This window comes from Anas acuta, chromosome 5 (assembly GCF_963932015.1).
Source record: "Anas acuta chromosome 5, bAnaAcu1.1, whole genome shotgun sequence".
Lineage (NCBI taxonomy): Eukaryota > Metazoa > Chordata > Aves > Anseriformes > Anatidae > Anas > Anas acuta.
The window spans coordinates 29,665,922-29,686,399 of NC_088983.1; the positions used below are offsets into that span (position 1 = coordinate 29,665,922).

At 37.5% G+C, this 20,478-nt stretch overlaps 1 protein-coding gene across 2 annotated transcripts; it reads left to right on the plus strand.

Moving 5' to 3' along the window:
• The first annotated feature begins 21 nt into the window (after positions 1-21).
• Positions 22-19,586, plus strand: TSG101 (tumor susceptibility 101). Of its 2 annotated transcripts, none has more exons than XM_068683539.1 (10): positions 22-162; positions 2,993-3,077; positions 5,213-5,278; positions 5,824-5,987; positions 7,327-7,453; positions 9,586-9,652; positions 11,517-11,611; positions 16,211-16,413; positions 17,894-18,133; positions 19,250-19,586. In XM_068683539.1, the coding sequence occupies exons 1-10, from the start codon at positions 121-123 to the stop codon at positions 19,337-19,339; spliced, it is 1,179 nt and encodes a 392-aa protein (XP_068539640.1). In that variant the 5' UTR covers positions 22-120; the 3' UTR covers positions 19,340-19,586. The 2 variants fall into 2 exon arrangements, with proteins under 2 accessions (XP_068539640.1, XP_068539641.1); XM_068683540.1 differs by having other exon boundaries at positions 11,520-11,611.
• Positions 19,587-20,478: the final 892 nt, after the last annotated feature.

Here is a 20,478-nt window from a genome sequence, read left to right on the forward strand (position 1 = left end):
AGAGGTGAGGTGAGGCGGGGCCGGGCGGAAGGCACCGCCCCGGAAGCGGCGTCAGGGCCGGGCGGAAGCGGCCGCGCGGGCGCTTCCTGTTTGGGCTGGGGGCGGGCGGGCGGCGCCGCCATGGCGTTCTCGGAGAGCCAGCTGAAGAAGATGCTCGCCAAGGTAGCGCCGTGACGGGACGGCGGCTGCCCACGGCCGCGGGGGGCGTGGGATGAGGCGGGGAGGCGGGTCGGGGGGCCGCGGGGGCGTGGGGAAGGGGAGGGAGGTGCACGGTCAGCTTTGTGCCTCGGGACCCGCAGGCGGGGGGAAGGGGAGGCGCGGTGCCTGGCCAGCCGTGACGTGACGGCCCCCGAGGGACCCAGAGGGACCCATCTCCAGGCACCTGGCGGAGCTGTGGGCTTGGCTCTGGGGGATGCTGTTGTGATGAGGTTCAGTCGTGGTGTTCACACAGAGTGAACGTGGCACGCGATAGATGAGGATCTGACCAGAACTGGTGGTCCTTCACCTGCAAAGGGTCAGAGGCACCTCCTGTTGGCAGCTCGAGAAGCAATGCTGAGCGCTAGCTCGGTGCCAGCAAGTGGCAGTGTGTGTCTGTATTCCCGTTTCCCATTAATGAATGACTGACATGCCAAGGAGGGGAAGAATCAACGGTGACTCCGCGTCCTTATCTCTTTTTCATTCCACCCTGCCTCACCCCCATTTTATAGCCCCCAGTGCCATCTGACTTTCTGTGGGTAAGTTCAGTGAAAAGTGCAGTGAACCAAGCAGTTCAGGGAAAGTGAAGTTACTAATTCAGCACTTGCCTGTATTTTTCAAGAATAGCTCCACTTTCTGTTCTGTAGAGGAAATCTGAGCAGTAGGCGTAGCCGTGTGTGAGATACCAAAACACTGAGCCCCAGCTTGGGAGGAGACACACGTAGCTCAATTCAAGGTGTTGACCTGCTGTGTGAACCTGGCAAGCTTCATCACTTTGTGGCCTGTTACCTGATATGTAGAATGAGGAAGATGCATTTGCCATCTGATACTTGAGGAGGAAAAAAAAAAACACTTAAAAATCAAGAGTTTAAAGTAATCAGTTTTAGTTATGTTTATAGAGGTCACTAAGGTTTTGTGTTTTCCAGAAGGATTTTGGCATTTTTTGGAAATCCTCAGCTCCTTACTATATGAACACAGAAAAAGATTGTCTTGTAATATCAGTATTGGTATGTCTGCTAAGGAAACATGCAGGAAACCTGACCTGGGACTCTTATACTACAAGTGGACTTAAATCCTTATGCCAAATCCTTATGTTTGTTAGGAGCTTCTGTTAGTGAAAGCCTGTTCTGGTTTTGTTCTTTTTGTTCTTTTGATTGTGCCAATCTTCTTGAGCCTACATCCTGTACTATAAGTATGTTCCTATAAACGATCCCCTCTTTTTTTTTTTTTTTTTTTTTTTTTTTTTTACATGGTTCAGAAGTGCTCTCCCTCCTGCTGTAGAACCACATCTGGTGATGGGGGCACACACTGCCCTTCTTCAGCCTGGCCTCACTCTGCCCTTGTTTGAAAGTTTCTGTTGGGGGTGATGGGATCGTTTGGTGACAGGTTTCCTCTTTCATGTTAAAATTGAGGTACTTTTGACTTGCTTTCTGGGTTACTAAGCTGGTACTGGGGGAAGGCCTCAAAATTGTCTTGTGTAAATAGATATTAGGTATTCGTTGACGAGTAAAATCCTGGAGTTACAGCTTTTGGTAGACTAAGGTGTTAGAGCAAGTGACGGGGCACGCTCAGCCCACCTCCTCAAGTAAGACTTGTGATGCCCAATGTTGGTATCTTTGTCAGCCTCTGTAGATACTGGAAATAAGTGTTAGTTTCCAAGTTTTACAACTCAGGAGTGCTTTTCAGAGCAAAGGTGACCTTAGCCATGGCACCAGGCTTTGCTCTTGGATAATGTTGGAATTAGTTTGTTGCCAGCATCAACATGTGTTGGGTTTCAGGCCGCATTGTGGAGGGTCATGGTTGAATGAAGGGTCACTGTCTGTGGTCCCTGAGACACCTGAAGGTTGTTGCCTTTTTACAGAGCTGCACTACCTGGTGAAACCAGCACTCTGCTGGCCAGGAGCATCTCCTCCAGTGTCTGGGGGTTCTTGTTCTGAGACTTAAATCTGGGCTGAGACTCGCTCCCTGCTCCCAGAGAAAGCAAGTGGATGAAACTGGTGGTGTTACCGATAGCAGACATTTCAGGGCACCATACTTTCTCATTGGTAATAATAATAGCAATTGATTAATACTGTAGTATGAGTGCTACGAAAGTGGTCTGTGAGGTTCAAATAGTATATAGCTGTGCATCAGGAATACTTAAAATGTCATACTATTGGTTCAGAGATGCAGGTTTTGTTTTTGTTTTCTATTTTTTAGATCCACAAACACTCTCATGGCTAAGAGTATTCTTTTGTTTCTCATAGTTATCCTTTGTTTTCCTCATATTTGTATTACAAATTGTATTAAAAACTTTAAAAGTGTGTGAAATTCTTTAGAGCTTTTCTACTTTGTGGTTATTCTGTATGTCCAGAAGAGGATTCGATAATTTTCCGTGCTTTTCTAAATGATGTAGATTTAGTTTTATTGATGATGATGCGTGGGTAGTCTTAATTTCACTCAGAAGATATGTGTTTGTCAATTGGAAAGGTATATGGCAATTTGTTTTGCAGAACTTCTGATAAATACTATGTCCCAGTATTTGGCTTTGCTTAAAATGTAACATTGGTTATGGTAGAACATCAATGAAAATATGATAGCTTTCCCAAAATCACTTGATGTATGGACTCTTATTTGAGAATAAAAGCATCTTAACGTGTTAAAATTGGGTAAATTATATAGGAAGTGGAGCCCAGAAGAATGTCCATATATTATCAGTATAAGCTCTCATAAATGCAGGTTATTTTGTGAAACAAAACCAAATTAAATTACAGTGAAGCTTTATGATGTAAAAACATTCTTTCTCCTTGTTTTCTAGTATAAGTACAGAGACCTCACTGTGCAGGAGACGACCAGTGTCATTACTCAGTACAAGGACCTCAAACCTGTTATGGATTCATATGGTAAGTCTGCGTGACAAATTTTTTGTTACTGAATTGTTGTTGTTTTACATATATTTGGTAGCTTTTGTGGGAATGAAGGAGATTAAAGCTAGAATATGGAATCTTTATGATCTTTGACATCAACACTTCCTTGGAAACAGACAGTAATACAGAGAAGTTAGCTAATATGCCAAGGAGTGTTGCATTTCACCACAGTTAAAATTTGATTGCTCAGAGGTTAGTACTCTGGAGATTGCTGGTATGTTATGAATTGTGGGGGTTTTACCCTGCCGAGCAGCTAAATTCCACCCCAGCTGCATTCTCACTTCCCCTCATCAAAAGAAGAGGGTTCAGCTGCCCAGCAGGTGAACTGGCCACACAAGTTGAGCTTTGCTGTGATACAGAGACATTTTTGGAGTTCTGTCTATTTAGAAAGTACAGTAAGATAGTGTACAAGTACTTCATTAAAAATGAATATTTGTGGCAGTGCTTTAAAGCATGAGGAAAGCAGTCATGCATATAGAAAACTGGTATGAGAGGTTTTGTAATGTAAATTAACAGTGACTTAATCACTCTTAGCTTTATTTTAAAGGCTTTGTGTCAATTTCAGTACGTTTAAATGCTATTTAGGGTCAGTTTCAGAGGGTTGAGAGTGTGATTTCTCAAAATACAGTGAGCCAGCATAGCTGCTGAGGTTACCTTCCTTATGATCACCCTCTGTTAGGCCCTGGCACAGGCTGCATGGGAAAGCTGTGGCTGCCCCATCCCTGGAGTTGCTCAAGGCCAGACTGGATGGGGCTTCAGGCAGCCTGGGCTGGTGAAAGGCGTCTCTGCCTGTTGCAAGGGTTTGGAATTAGATGACCTTCCAACCCAAACCATTCTGTGATTATTTCTGTCACCTGTAGGATTCCTCTGTGAGCCAGTTCATATTAATAAAATATGATAAAAAAATTTATAGTACTTTGCTTTCTAGATTACAGTCTGGATCGACAAGAATTGAGGAGGGGTGTAGGCAGGTAGAAGATAAATGAGTTTTAACTTGAACTGCTCCAAGCCAGCAGCTGTCATGGAAGTAATATATATATTAACAATAATATAACAGTAATAATAAACTGTGTAGTGGTCAGAGAATCAAAAGGAATCGTGAAAAGGCTGTGGTAGGAATCTCGTATGCAAGTTTGCAATTACGATAGAGTGATCCAAATTCCAAATAGCACTGAGCTGTAGCATGAAGCTCATTTGTTACCTCTCTCTTCCTAAGCTTCCTTGGAAGGTTGAGCACAGAAGTACTTACAGATGGCTGCTACTGTTTGGAGCTGTGAAATGAGTTACAAGAAAATTGTTACCTTGCTGTTGAGATAATTTTCAAGTTTGTAGTAATAAAGAAGTATATACTCACCATCTAAGTCCTGACATGTTCTGTCTACATTTATAGAACATCAGCAAAATAATTGTATATGGTCAGCTACATTTGAAGTGTGATTAGAAGCTTTCAGAAGAGATTAAGAAAATAAGTTTTATTACCAAAAGCTGACTTAAAAAGCAAAGAGTAATCCATTGTTTTGAAACCTAGACACAGTGACTCAAAACTGAGGTCAGGGTTCCTGTGCTTTTTGTGAACAAAGACCAAGATGTGGCTGCAAGTCAAGTGTTAGGTTTTTCTTCCTCTTCAGTGTACTATTTGGTTAAATTGCCTTTAATTGTGATGTAACAAATATAATAATGCCTGTGGCCAACAAGTTCTTGGTAGTCTTGCTGACATGCTTTTTTGGAGAAAGCATAAGGAATTCTCTGTAATCCTCAGATAAAAGTTGTTTCTTTTAAACTGAATTGAAATTACCCTTGTAGCAGTTCTTGTGATGAGCAATTTGAATGGTTCCTACGTATTCTACTTGGACTCTGAGGTGATAGTTTTATTCGTGGTGAAGGTAGCTTGACAGCAGTCAGTCAGTGTTTTCTCAGAAATACGTTATTTGTAAGAGGGTACCTGAATGTAGATGACCATTTACTAGTCCGTAGATGTGGAAGAGCAGAACTTTTCAATATACTCACTCACAGGTAACTTCTGCATTTACACTAACAAATAGGATGTAATCTGAACAGAGATCAACACAACAAATGGGTTTCCTTTAAAAACACTATTCGTTCCCTTTCAGTTTTTAACGACGGCTCATCGAGAGAGCTGATGAGCCTGAGTGGAACCATTCCGGTGCCTTACAGAGGTATGCTATTATTATTATCAACATCGTCATCAATATTGCAACCATTATGTTCCCAAATCACATTTAAAACTGTTCAGATTTTAACGGTTCAACTTCACTACTTCCATGACCACTATTTTTGTGAAATCCTTTACTTAACCACAGTATATTTGTCCTGGTTTTGCTGTGGAATAAAATCTTAGCGTACATCATTGCCTCTTCCTGCCTGTACAGCTCTGTAATGTGTTTATCTTTCAGTGCTGCATGTTTTTCAACTTCTCTAATTGAGTATTGCAAACCACTTACTGCTGCAGCTAAGGATAATGCAGATTAGGATCTAGTAATGTTACATTGCAGAATAAATGAGATAATGTATTAGTGGTAAACAGTAATTGTAAATGAAAGTTCTGAGTTCATCACCATATCAGGAACTCTTCATTTGAGTGTTTTTAGTAGATGCTGTCTTCGACTTGTGTCAGTGCAGTTGAATTTATGGATGACAGAAGTTTTAAAAATCAGAGTACAAAAGAACAGGACTTCTAAAATCTTTCAAAACCTCTTTTTAGGTAACACCTACAATATCCCAATTTGCTTGTGGCTGCTGGACACCTACCCTTTCAACCCCCCAATCTGTTTTGTTAAACCCACTAGCTCAATGACAATAAAGACAGGGAAGCATGTTGATGCGAATGGAAAGATATACCTTCCTTACCTGCATGAGTGGAAATACGTAAGTATAAGGAACTTGGAATTGTTAAATTCTCTTCTGAATTTCTTTAGATATTTGTACCATTTATAACAAAAAGCAGTCCTATTTATTAGGCATCTTAAACCATTTATTTAAAGAAAGCAACTGCTTATTGTTTGTAATGTCTTAAAGTTCCCACTGTTGTGTTCTCTGTTGCCTGGTTAATTTAATTTAGCAGCAGCTTGTCTGATTAAACAGAGCAGTGTGGGCTTCCTTGCCTGGCAGAACACTGATATGAAGATAAGAATATTTACCGTGAGATAAGAGTATTTACTCAAGGCAAATTACAAATTCTGGCTGATATTAATCTCTGATGAAAATGGACTGCTGCATGAGCACTTGGACTACTTCAGGCAAACTTTGCTGGAGCTCTGAGTATATGTATGTATTTGCTTTACTAATAAAGTCATTGAGCAGTACAGGTTTCAGAGAAGTTTTGACCAAAACATGGATGTTTAGAGAAAATAAAATATTCTGACAAGGTCAGAAGAACATGACAAGATGTGCAGTTCTATCAAAAGTGATTAGCAGCAATAAGTGTAATAAACATGGGTGGTAGTTCAGCACTTGCGTGGGAATAGTGGAAAGATCAGTGCTTAGGTCCCGCCCAAGCGGGAGGATCATTGAAGATGCAGATAGAGAGGGTGGTAAGAATAAAATAAACTTGTTTTTTGGATTACTGAGTGGATTGCAGAGGTAAGAAAATCAAGAAATAGGGTGCTTAAACTAGTACTGCATTCACAAAGCTTGCCTTTATTTCGGAGAAATGAAATCATTCCTATAAAAAAGTAGTTATAAACTTTGAGAAAACAAGTGTAGCTATACTTAAAGGACGTTTATGTGCAACTCCTTAAATGGGCTAGATTATTTTCTGTTGAGCCATTCTGAACTGGAGCAAAAGCTGTGTTGTATTAACTTGGAATGTCTCAAAACTTTGTGACGTGTGGGTTTTTTTTGTGTGTGGAAGAGCTGATTTAAGCTTCAAGAAAATATTACAATCCATCATTGTGCAATCATCTGCAATCATTTATTGCCGTATGGTTGATATGGCACCATGTGCTCACCAGGTTATTCTGGAAGTAAATGCTCAGAATCGTGTATTTCTCTATACTGTTTTTTTGAAAACCAGTTAGCTAGGTTGCAATCTGTAAAGGAATCCGTAAAGAAAGTTAAATATACATTTGTGCGTGTTTGTGTACATGCATACAAACAAATGAAAGGATGGCTTTTGGAAGCTGATAGAATGGTACCGTGTCGTTGTTAGTCAGGTAAACTGTCTGCCAGCAGAAATCAACAACATCTGATTCGTTTATCCTCGCAGCCTCAGTCAGACTTGCTGGAACTGATTCAAGTTATGATTGTGGTATTTGGTGAGGAACCTCCAGTCTTTTCCCGGCCTACTGTTTCGGCAGGCTACCCACCATACCAGGCAACTGGCCCACCAACTAGTAAGTGGTTGTGGTTACCGATTTCCACAAATGCTTCCTTTAATATTCCAAAATGTGGTGGTGTTTGTTAATTTGTTGAGAAATTATACTACACTAAAGTGGCTTTCTGTACTTATGGGTAATTAATTCACTTGTGCTGTGCCAGACCTTTTTGATCTATTGGAAGAATTTGTGGTTGTTTTTTTTTTTTTTGGTGTTTGGAAGCAGGGGAAAAATCAAGGTTATATTGGCAGGGAGGAAGCAGAAAAAGATAACAAACGAACAACACACATACTTTCACTCCCCCCAAATCAAAACTGCTGATGTGTCAACATTCAGGGATATACTTAAAAAGACATTATTCAGATAACTGTATCTTAATGTTTTTTGTATTTTGATAATACATCTCTGTATGCCAAAATCCTATTGCTTGTGTTGCCCATGTGCACAATCATATTTGTTTATCTGTTAGTAATTGTTGGCTGAAATGAAAAGAGAAACCTGCTTCAGCTTTTGAATGAATGAAATGAAAAGAAAATGAAATTTAATTGAAATGAAAAGAAAAACATGATTTTTCAGGCTTCTCTGTTAATTTGGTACTCTGACTTAGGACACATTTTATTGCAAAAATCTTAATATTTTAAATATTATATTTTATATATTAAATAGTTAAAATATTTTAATATTTTTAGTTCATAAATTTCTGGAAGCAACTTAATTTAAAGACTGAGGATAGGTGGGGGGGAGAGAAGTGGGAAACAGAAAGAGAAGACTGAATTGGATGGGAAGAAAACAGTAGAGTAGAGCTATTCATGAAAGACTAGGAGGGAAGCAGATAAGCTGCGGAGTATTTAATGGTATTATAACAGTTCTACATAATTTGTTGGTAAGCTGATTTTAGTTGGGGTTATATTTTTGCAGTTTTTAAGGCTGTGTGTGGTTTTGAATGAAGTAAGTCTTTTATCAGATCATAGTTGCATCTAAAAAAAAATAGTCATTACAATTCACTGAAAAAAAAAACTTTATATTAAGGTCTTAGTCTCTCTAACATATGAGAAGAGAGGTAGCAAACATAAATAGGACCATTAGAGTTAGGTGGCTATAAGTAAGTGTTTGGGGCTTTTTAACTTGTCCAGTGCTAACCTGCCTGACCACAAGAGCACTAGATAACAAACAAGCTGTTGTGATTGTCCAGGAACAGCAGGTGTCAGCACAGTGTAGTTCTAGTGGAAGCTGTGACCTGTACTGTGCTTTCAGGGAGGATCATCAACTGAAACATCACACTGCTTTGTTCCTTTGTAGTTATTCATGACTAGTATAGTTGAAGTAATTTTAATGAAAATATTTCAGAATTTTTGTATTATTAATAGCTGCTTAGATTTATTACAGTATTGCATGACTACTCATTTTTTTCATTTTTAAGACAATTGGTCACATTTTTAAGTTCTAGATAATGCTGTTTAAGCACTTTAATTAAAAAAGCATAAATCCTGAATTATTTGAAAGTTATTGAAGATGTAGGTAGCTAGGGAGGCTTAAAAAAAAGAAAGAAAGGTAAAATGGTAATAGTCCTAAAATTACTATAACCATGTAGTAAATTATAATAATTTTTAATAATAGAATCATCAGATTTCTAAGAAGAAACTTGAAATTACTATGGCTGTGTTAAAGCCTTAGACATTTATATTTGTTGATAATTTTTTATAAGTGTAACTTATAAATGCCAGAAATTGCTAAACAGTGTGATTGGATTGTTAAACAGCTAATCAACCGTTAAGCCTACTCTGAAGGTACTTAAATTATATGCTCATAATTTAGTGTGTAGAGAACAATGACTCCTTGGAAAGGTTATTTTCTTTTTCTCATCCATAATATAAAATATGCAGACAAAATTCATCAGGTCTGTCATCTTTAACACACCCATTTTTTGAGTTCTCTTGCTGTAGAGACTTTCTTATGCATTCATGATTTACTTAGTACAATTGCTCGCTGCATTTTTAATTTGATATACTTTTTTATCCATGCATTAGTGAATTTATAATTAAAGTAATTAAGAAAATAAATATTCAGTGAAAGATGTTCTAACTCTTAATTGTAAGTAATGTGTGATGTTCTTTTCCTCCAAAAATATGTGAAATCCTTATTTTGTTTAGCTTCCTATGTGCCAGGCATGCCAGGTGGAATAACTCCCTATCCACCAGGAAGCACTGCAAACCCAAGGTAAGAACTATTTTAACCACTTTGCATTATCATTTACATAACAGATTGGTTTCTCTGAGCAAAATCTAGTCTTATTCCTATTCTGTTTCTTATGATGGATTTGAATCTCATCATTTATCGCTTAATTGTTATGTTTGCAATGTGTGCTCATGAGTAAGGACAGAACTCTTGTCAATAGCCAGAAGAAAGTTTGAGAAAGGTATAGTTTTCTTACTGTTTAACCTGTAATGTAGTTGTGTGACAATTATGTTTTCAAAATGATTACTTAACTCCACATTCTCTTGCTTCACCTGTATAATTAATTTGATTTTATAAGGTTATGCTGATTGCTATATAAAGGCACGTACCCTCAACTGGGCAATTCAAGTAATTGGACAAAACAATTGTTGCATTAATGGGAACCTTCACGTGTCTTCTTCCTCTCTATGCCTGGTCTTGTTTCACAGGCATTAAAAACTGACAGTGAGTTACACCAGAGTACCTCCTGGTAATAGTTTAAAGAGTTGTTTAGAATGAACTGTTGCTTTCAACAATATTCTTTGGCAGTTAGAAGAGGAGCAGTTTGTACTTCACCTTTGGCTCTGCTCTCACCATTAATGTTCCATTTTATAGCAAAACCTGTGTATCACAGTGTTACAATTGCCATTCATAAAACTCTGCTAACCAGATTTTCTCTGGGTATTATATTTGCACATGCAGATATGACTCTTTTGTGTGCATAAGTAAAGTTGATACGGCAGAGAGCTGTTGAAGAAATTAATGACTATCTTTTAGAAAATGAATATTTAAGTTAGAATTTCACTTGGGTGATCTTAGAACTTTTCAGCAAATACATATTGTTTTAAAGTGTACTTTTAGAAGATAGATTTTTAGAAGATGAGAAATTCTTAGCAGCAGAAAAAGGTTAAAATTGCAAAGACTTAAGAGGCACTTCATAATGTAATTACCATCTTTATGAAGATTTCATTTAAGTAGTTGTAAGTAGCTAATACTGTAGAAAAATACCTAAATCTTAAGTAATTAACAAAACTAATTCAGAGCACTCTAAGAGAACTTGAAGGGCACAAAATGATTTCAAAAGTGTTCTATTAATATGAAATAAAACATTTGCTTTTAAGTATGTTATGTAAAAGTGAAAATGAATAAACCTATTCCAGAACGATTACAGTTCTTTCTTAGCAAGTAGCAAGATGCTGATTGCCTTCTATCTTAATGTTTTCACACTGCTTTTCTTTTTATTATTAACATCCTTATGTCCTGATTCTGTTAAGAGCATATGAGGAGTTGCTATAGTATATAGCATTTAGATTTAAGAAGGAAAAAAAATAGTAAGTGTTGGGGTGTATGTTTTAAGGAGTGAGAAACAGGGATTTTGACAAGTTCTTAGGGCAATTTTTTGCCTCCTAAATAGACCTATCTAAAGTGTTCTTAATGTATTTTGCGTAGCATTTTTGCATTTACATGAAACAGTTCAGTAGTCTTTCTGTTAATATTCTAATAATATTTAAGATTATTAGAATTGATTTTTTTGTCCATTTGAAGCTAGAATTATTAGTTTTGGATAGCTTAGGGTTCTAGAAAGGCAAGATTGAGTGATTAAAGAGAAATTGGTATGGTCCAAATGCCTGACCAGGAAATAACTAGGTAGGGCTTCAGATAAAATGGTATCATCTTAAATTATATGAAAAAGACAAGTTGTGAAAGATGTTAATGTGAACAGGAAAAGAGAGAAATTATAACGTGGCCTTCAGTTTAAGCATTTTATAATGTCAATAAGTATTTAATATGGAAACATAAAGGTGATATGCTAACGTTATTTAACAATTTGTAAAGTGTCACCTATGTATATCTTTCTTTGTCAAAGCAGCTACCCAAACTACCCTTATCCAGGTGGTGTTCCGTTTCCAGCAACCACTAGTGTTCAGTACTACCCTTCTCAGCCTCCTGTGACTACTGTTGGTGAGTAGCTTTGAAAGTATCTCTTTGAATTGAAGCTTCCCACCGAAATTGATATGTAAAGACAGACAATAGGAAAAGGAATTTATTGTTCTTAACCTGACCTTCTAAAATACTGATCTTGAATGAAAAAAAAAAAGTTACTTGAAGAAAGAATATAACACATTTTGCATCCTTTGTCTTTCACTTTATTTACTCAGAAACTTGTTAAATTCCTGATTGTATACAATACATTGTGTCTGCTCTCTGAGTATGTTGAAAAAATAGTGCATGTAACCACCCTAAGATGTTTTTTTCCCCCTCACCCATTAACTGTAGGTGACTTTGATTGTATTGCTCTTCGTTCATGGTCTCAGCTTTTAAAAGTGCTTTTGTCCACACTTAGTCATCTACTAGTCTCAGTTTTTATATATACTTTTACTCCAAAAGTCCTAAAGCAGAGGTTTTCAATGAATTTGGAATGAGCTTGATTTTTACTGCATCTTTCTTCTGCCTCTTTGCTTTGTGACATTACCTACTTGTTAGTAGGTAATATTCTTTCTTCCCTTTAGCAGCAAGACCTAGGATATTAACTTGGATCTTTTCCCATTTTGCTGCTTGGTTGCCCAGTGTTGGCAAAAATAAACCAGCTTGGCTTCTGTTCTGTCCTTCATATTTAGTGTGAGTACGTGTAATGGATTGGGAACCGCTGATAAATATCTAATTAAGTAGAAAGGTGGTGCAGTGACTTTGCAATTGGGTAGTCCTTTAGGAGCAGTTACGTGATAAGGATACAGACGTTTCTGTCACCTTGGTCAGAAGATCAGCCATTTGTAATCTGTTGCACTGCAATTAAAAAGTACATCCACAGGTTTTGAATTTAATGTGCAAGCTCCCAATTATTTATACATGTTCATCACTCCAGAACCATGTGTATTTTGAGGCTTTAATTCACCTTCTTGGGAACAAAGCAAGCTCACAGATTGGCAAAGGAAGGAATTGGAAGGCAAAGGAATTGGCTTCGACTTACTCTTAAAAAGAAATTGAGGAATTGTTCTGTTGTTCTACAACTTAGAAACAAGTCATATTTTGATTTTTTTTGTGCTTCATCCTCCTCCTCCGTGTCCAAGTTATTTCAGCTTTCTGAATTACAGAAGTGTTCTCCGTTGGCTGTTTTAGTGGTCATTTCCACTCTTAAGCAATGTGTGTGGCTACTGTACACTCTACAAGAAAGCTGCTGTCCCAGCCAGGGTGTACTCAGTGTTGAGGGGCTGCTTGCTCCTTGTGGGCTGGTAGTCCCCACCAGCTCTCATTGTCATGCAGTAGGCTGTTAGGAACCTTTCCAGGGAACGTCAGCTTTCTGCAGCATCTCTCAAAGCAGATCCAGTTTCGCTTTTATGTGGTAGAGTGAATTTAAAATATAGATGTCATATTTAACTACTTTTCTTCCTTTTTATTCCCAGTGAAGATGAACAGAGGTGGAGTATCTGCCAAGTATCATAGCAGGCTTTTCACAGGTCTTGAGTTAGGTTATCTGGTATGTTGTAGTGCCGGATTTTACAGTGGCAATTTAACATAAGACAGCTTCCTTTGATGCAGCTAGGTAAAAGTCATGCACCTGCTGTGTGTGGTTTATCTCATGCAACATGAAATGCAAAGATGTCTCTTTAATCATCCAATGTATTTACAGTAAACTTATTTTGCTTTAACATGCAAACGTTTATTTCCTATTCAGATTTTTTTCTGCTGTTGATAGACTATGGTTTATCGTGATAGTTTATTGGGAACATAGAAGGAGGTAAAACTTGAGAATTTTGTTTGTATGGTGGCGGAGTGTTTCCTTTAGTGAGCTTAGTTTGGATTGAATGAAAATACAGAGTAGCTTTTTTTTTTTTATATATAATTGCCAGTTTTTCAAATAGTCCTTTGGTTGTTGTTTTTTTTTCTTTCTTTCTGTTCCGTAATCTGCCATTAATTACCTGATGCAGTTACTAGTTTGTTGCTTCTCTAAGGTCATGTCTGAAACCAGACTCTGCCTGGTAAAGGTTAAGGGTTTCAGTGCTCTCTGGATTTACAGGCTTTGTGCCATAAAATCTTCCCTAGGCTGGGCTAATTATGGAAGTGACATAAAATGCTATGGGTTCATGCTCTTTAGGAAGACATATAGAATCTAACTGCTGGTCCTTCGTATGTGCAAAGACATTTTTCTTACCTGTTGACACTTGTATGAGAACTTTCATTGTTAGGTGTATTGTGACTTTTTTTTTCAGTCCTTCTTTATTGTTAAAGCAAACCTTTTAAAAATATCCCATAGTGAGAAATATCAGGGGGAAAAAAAAAAAGTAGAATTGATTGCTAGGTATGGCATTAGAGATTAATAATACTGTCTAAAGTGAACTTTGTTATTTTAAAATTCTACAAATTCTGTTGCAATTTGTATGTAAGAAACACATTAGTAATCTGAGGTGTTCTTTTTAGAAGAAATTGATGCATTAGTAAGCATGATATGCATTTTTTCCTTAGTTACTCTTCTGTCAGTTGCATAGCTTTGTTTTTTCAAATATCTGGCACGGAATCAGTTTTGTGTACTGGAAGGCGGATGGGAATAGAGGAAAAGGCATAGGGAGGGAAGAGAGTCGAATGTATGCAGTCTTGTTCCGCTTAGCAGTGGAGGTCCAAAACTTCTTTGGATGTTTTAAGGATTCTCTGAGGTGTGTGGTCGTGTCAACATTTTGCTAGTATAACAATACCAACAGATACTCAAAATATTTTTTTCTATTATTTATTTAAAACAGTTATGTTCAGATCCTAACAGAAAACTGTTAATTTTTTGATTCGGATGCTTTTTTTGTCCTAAGGCAGAACTGAAATCTTTAGACAGCATCTTCCAGATTGTTGCTGATTATCAGGAGGATATGTACCCTACTCAAAGATACTCTAATGAGTATCAATACTCTAATACTGGTACAGTCCAGCAACCAGTAGCCAATTCACACTCCCTAGAGCAATCAAAGATTTCCTGGTCTGCAGATAAGCAAAACTTTCTGAGGTCAATATTGAGTTTACCTTTTATTTTAAAAGGTAGAAGTTGCACAGACTCTTGAAATAAGGTAGTCTCATTGAAAGGCTGACTTGCAAAAGCAATAGGTAATATTTAGGCTTAAATGTGAAAGCCTCTAGTGTGTTAGAGGGTGAGGGACTAGTGAAATGTATTAAATGTACTATTATTTATGGATGGAACTGTGATTTAATGAATTGAAATTACAAGTTGTACCCAGCAATCATCTACATAGTAACCTCAATTACATAGCAGCCTCAGCTGCTGTTTTAGCTAACACTGATCAATTTAGAAACGAGTTATATAATACAAGAACAATAGTGGCTACTGATCTGCTTCACTGCTACTACAATAACTCCCTTGAAGTTTCTGGGCACCATGAACCAAGTGAAACTGATAAATTAATATAACTGAGGTCAAATTGTATTTCATCATGATTTTCATCATGTATTCATGATATTATGAAATACATGATTATCATGCTCTAGCTAAAATAGAGTAAAATATTTGCTCACCTCTCTTAGAATCGTAAAATGGATTTCACAGCACCTTTGTATGCTTGATTTAATACTTTTTATTCAACTAACATAAAAAAAAATGTTTTGTCCAGGGAGAATTTTCACAGGTTCTTCGTGGTTGCCTTTAGTAAACCTCTTCCTCTGTCTCCCATCATTACATTATTGTCCTGCAGAAGTTATTAAAAAAATAATGTAGGCCCAGTATAATACAGAATATCTTTCTAAAAGTCTGCCATCTACTTTTTGTCTGCTAAAATATATCTATAAATGTTATGCTGATGTAATTGATTAGCATTTCTGGTTTTAGTAAATATTGCTTGTTAAAGGAAGATTATGTTAATAAGCCAACAAATGTTCTGTATGAATACTGATTGTTTTATTGTCTTCCCATGCCTGCCCTAGGCTGGCTGAAAGAGAAAGATAATTGTGAAACTAACTGGAGAGTAGAACATGTTGTAGCTTTGGAATCAGTGTCCAGTAATTTGTCACTTAGGCCCTGTCAGAAATAGAAAACAGCAGTAGTTAATATCTTTTTCATTATCTTTATTTCTGTTAGCATAGTGTCCATCTATTTTTCATGAATCTTAAAATAAGTAATTGGTAAGCCTCCAAATAGAGCACCTCCAGGCAAATTTTCTGTCTCAGGCCAGCTGTTATATTATTTGTGCTTGAACACACATGTATCTGTTAATTCTGACAGAGTTCACCAGAAATTCAGTCATCTTTCAAAGACTTAGGCTACCAACGTTTGTAGATTTTAGAGGGAAACGGCCAGCCTATTTTTAATTTAAAATAATTCTGTGGATGCAGGAATAGTAAAGTGGATGAATGGATTCATGCTCTTAAGTTTACTTGTTGTACACATTATTTTATTTTTTTTCTCTGTAGCCTCTTCACAGCTTTTGTAAACTATTTTAAAAAACATTTCTCTTACTATCCTGTGTCGCTAAGTATACACAGCAAGATAGCCATTTTCTCCAAACTGGCTTTATATTGAAGCCAGTGCAGAAGAGAGTTAATTTTGTGCTTGTGAATTTTCTTGTGCAGGACCCAGTAGAGATGGAACTATCAGCGAAGATACCATTCGAGCTTCCCTTATTTCAGCAGTCAGTGACAAACTGAGATGGCGGATGAAAGAAGAAATGGATCGTGCACAAGCTGAACTCAATGCCTTGAAACGGACAGAAGAAGACCTGAAGAAAGGACACCAGAAACTGGAAGAGATGGTAACTCGCCTGGATCAAGAAGTGGTAAGCGGAGATGAAACACTGCTCTATATCTGAGTATTTCTAGTAGGGAACAGAAGTATGTGACTAGTTTCTATTTAGCATGAGATAAATACCAAAACATCCACTGCACTGCTTTACAAGTGTGTATTCTCTTTCTAAACTGAGGTGCACCTATTCAGGAGAGATGAGTTGGAAATAGCAGTGATCCTAAAACACATTGTGCCATGTCTTAAAAATGCTGTTGTTCGACAGTAGAGGAACAGTATTGATATTTTTGCCCGTACTCTCTAGAAAAGATGATGAATATTGTGGGAGTGTTTAATCACTGTGTCTCCATTTCTGGCTAATAATGTACGACAGTAGCACTGGAGAACATTGCAGTGTCTTAGTGCAGAGACGCTGATTTTAGTCACAGCTTCCTTGTATAACTCCAGTTTTCCTTTCCAAACGAGAGTCTCCTACTCCTTACACTCAGAACTTGTTGCTAAGTTTTTCATTAAGGCCTGATTTCTGTTTACTGTATCTGCTGCTTGCATTCTCACTTGGGAATAAGATTTTGGGACTAATGATCAGTTTCAGAAACAATCAGCTCAGTGTTCAGGAGCAGAGAACAGGGAATACCATTATGTCATTATACAGATCTGTGATGTGCTTACACACTGCATTCACTCAGTGGAGTGAATGCAGTGTGTAATTGTAGTCTTCACTATCTTGGAAAGGAAGGACATAACAGAACTGCAGATGTATGATAAAAAGGCAAGAAGGGTGATCCAACACGTGAGCAAGCTTGCATAGAAGAGATGACTAGTAAGCTAGGACGTAAATCTGGAAGAAGATGGAGGGGGTCAGGGGAAGAGTGGAATCTGATAATGGTCTGTATGGCTTTGAGTAATACGAGGAAGAGAACAGATGTGTATCGTCTCTTCCAATTGGTTAGCTGTGGGACATGGAAAATATTGGGAAGCAAATTAAAACGGAGGTGTTGACTATTTCTCTTATTGATGCAGCTAAATTATAGTTTCCGTTGGTGGTAAAGCCAACATGGTGTTTTTTTTTTTGTTTCCTGTCAATACGGCTTAGAGTGTGTGTGTGATGCATGCTCAGCAGACTTATCTAGGAACTTACTACAAAGAATATGTTTCCAAAGAAAATAATTAATTTGGCTTTGCTTTTTCATTATTATTATATTTAGCTGGTTTAAACCATTGCTTTTCTTTTTGTAGTACCTTCAAAACACTGAGGCTGTTTGTGTGCCTTCCCTAAAACTAAAATCGGTAATGGATTGACATGATAATCTAAAACAGCTTTTACTTTTAAAAGGATAGAATCTCAAATATATAGACTGCTAGCCCTTTCTTTTGTAAAAATCATAGTGGAGGTGTATAGAGATGTAAAGAATCAAGTGGCATTTCTAAAAATATTGACAGTTATCAAGACAGCTTGACATAAGACGACATTCAGCTCTTGAAAGCTAAGAAATAAACTTCTTCAATGTTTTTAGGCTGAAGTTGACAAGAACATTGAACTTCTCAAGAAGAAGGATGAGGAGCTCAGTTCTGCCTTAGAGAAAATGGAAAATCAATCAGAAAATAATGATATAGATGAAGTTATCATTCCTACGGCACCTCTTTACAAGCAGATCCTGAACTTATATGCAGAGGAAAATGCAATTGAAGACACCATTTTTTATCTTGGGGAAGCACTGAGACGTGGCGTGATAGATCTGGATGTCTTTTTAAAGGTAGGCTTCTTGGGATGGTTTAAGATGAGTTTTAAATGTGTTCAAATCCCTTGAACTCTTGTGTTCAGCTTATTAATGATGTTTTCACGGAAGAAGATGCAGTAAGTACAGCAGTACATATGGGTAGAAAAAGTTTTAAAAGAGGAATTTCAAAATTAAGATGAAGGGCCAATTTGAAAAGCATTATAGATACGAACTCATCGTTAGAAATGTACAATAGTTTCAACACAAGCTTTCTTTTGGACTTGGATACTGATTTTGAAGAAACTAAGGGTGACTAGAGTACTCAGCTTTTCACTTGCGGTATACAGATGTGTCTGCTGAAGCAAACAGTGGAGTGTTAGACTCATAGAAATGAAAAGTGGAAGGAGACCTTGAGAAGCCAGCTAGTCGTCCACCTCTAGCAGAGACTTTCTTAGAGACCCTTTCTTTGCTGCTCTTAATGTTAACAGTTTTCATATCTGATCTAATAGTCTTCTTTTTTGAGCTTACATGTGTGGTGGGGGGCACTTGAAATTAAAACAGAATTATTACTTAGAATATATTAAAAACATTTTTTAGAGAAGGGAACTTCACAACATGGTTGTCTGAATTGGATCTGAAAAGTTAGTGTGCAAAAATGTCACCCAGTGACCCCAAGACAGCGTTATGAGACTTAGCAGTCTCGTCTCTTTCTAATGGATAACGTTTCCCCAAGTCACTGCATCAGCTTGGCTTTTAATATTCAGCAGACAATGCACCAAGTAGAAACATACTATTTCCTTCTTATGTAGCTTGCTAGCTTAAAAAAAAGTCTTCTCCCCCATGGGAAGTTAATTGGTCTTCAGTTCAGTTCACCTTGGAGTACACATTACATCTCCTATATGATAAGAACTTGTGTAGAACTAATTATTAAATCACAAAAGTATACTATAGTGATTGCATTTGGTAGCCATTTAAGATTATAAACCAAGAAAATACCATTTGGAGAACTAATGATTTTAGTGTTTCCAAAAATAAACATCCCATTTGGGTCACGGACTATGTCATGTTTTCAAAATTTGGATTGCTGTAGAATTAAGATGTTTATCAGAACTTTCCCAATAGCCAGCTGTTCTTACTTTTTTTTTTTTTCAGCATGTACGTCTTCTGTCTCGGAAGCAGTTCCAGCTGAGAGCATTAATGCAGAAAGCAAGGAAGACTGCCGGACTCAGTGATCTCTACTAAATTCTCAGACTTTAACTGGGAAGTTAGATTTACTTATGAAGCAGCCTTCCTGTTGATTTTTCTCTTAATCAGTAGATTCCCAGAATAAGTTATTACATCATTCAAGTGTAAGATATTTTGAATCAATAATATATTTTCTTTTTGGTAAAGACTAGCTTTTATTAATGCACTTTCTATTTCCTGTAATCTTCGTGCTGGTGGACTTACGCTGAATAAAACTTGTTGCATATTTTCTTCCTCTACAGAATTGTGTACAATGCACTTTCTTTACAAACAGGCCTAGCTTATGGAGTGTCAGCTGAACCATTCTTTCATTTTACTTTTGAGATTTGGAAGATACTTCAGTGTCCTGAGCTAAAATAATTCACGTTTGGTGTAACAGTTCTCTTGTGGCCAATGAAAGCTGGAAACTGAATTTTGAGGCCCTGCTGTTTGACCTAGCTGCTATATCGACTACCATCAGATCATGGTCATCCTGGACTGTGTCTTACAGTACCTTTATGCCTTGCTGTGTGTTGCGTTTTTTTTTTTTTCTGTAGAAAATGCTAGGAAAAACAGAAGGGCCTCTACATTTGCACTGCCTGTGAGGCTGATAATGCTATGCACCACAATGCCATGAGAGGCAGAGGTTCTGGGAGCCCACAGTGAGAAGCCTTATGGTTAAATCCAACACAGTTTGCAGAAGAGGGTAGGTTGTGATGGAGATTATCACCCACCTTGGAGTGCTATAAGGATACGTGGTGCTGCTCTTACTGCCTCCCAGCAGCATGCTACTCTCCTCCTCTATTTGTTTTTGTAAATTAAGACCCACAGACTGCCTTGGCAACACTAGCATGAAAACTAAAATTTCTTGGTCTGAATGCAATAGTAAGTGTGGCTCAAAGCTGGGTCTTAAGGCTTTTCACATTAGAGTTGGATCTGAAAAAGGTTTGAGTTCTTACTGAAAAGTGTTGTGAGACTTCACAGAATAAAATCTAAGTCCTGTGGATCTTCTAAAAACTTTAAATAAGGCTTTGTACCATTCTTCCTGCTGAATGCATAAAACAGGTGTTCATAATCACTGTTGCTGTGTGCTCTCATTCCAGGTGCTGTTTTGGTCATTTAGCTTGAAGAGAAAGCAGTAAAACAGCTACAGCTTT

Coding starts and splice junctions, on each gene's coding strand:
- TSG101 (XM_068683539.1), top strand. CDS start 121: ATGGCGTTCTCGGAGAGCCAGCTGAAGAAGATGCTCGCCAAG. Junction 163..2,992: donor TGAAGAAGATGCTCGCCAAG/GTAGCGCCGTGA, acceptor CTTGTTTTCTAG/TATAAGTACAGAGACCTCAC. Junction 11,612..16,210: donor GCCTCCTGTGACTACTGTTG/GTGAGTAGCTTT, acceptor TTTCTTGTGCAG/GACCCAGTAGAGATGGAACT.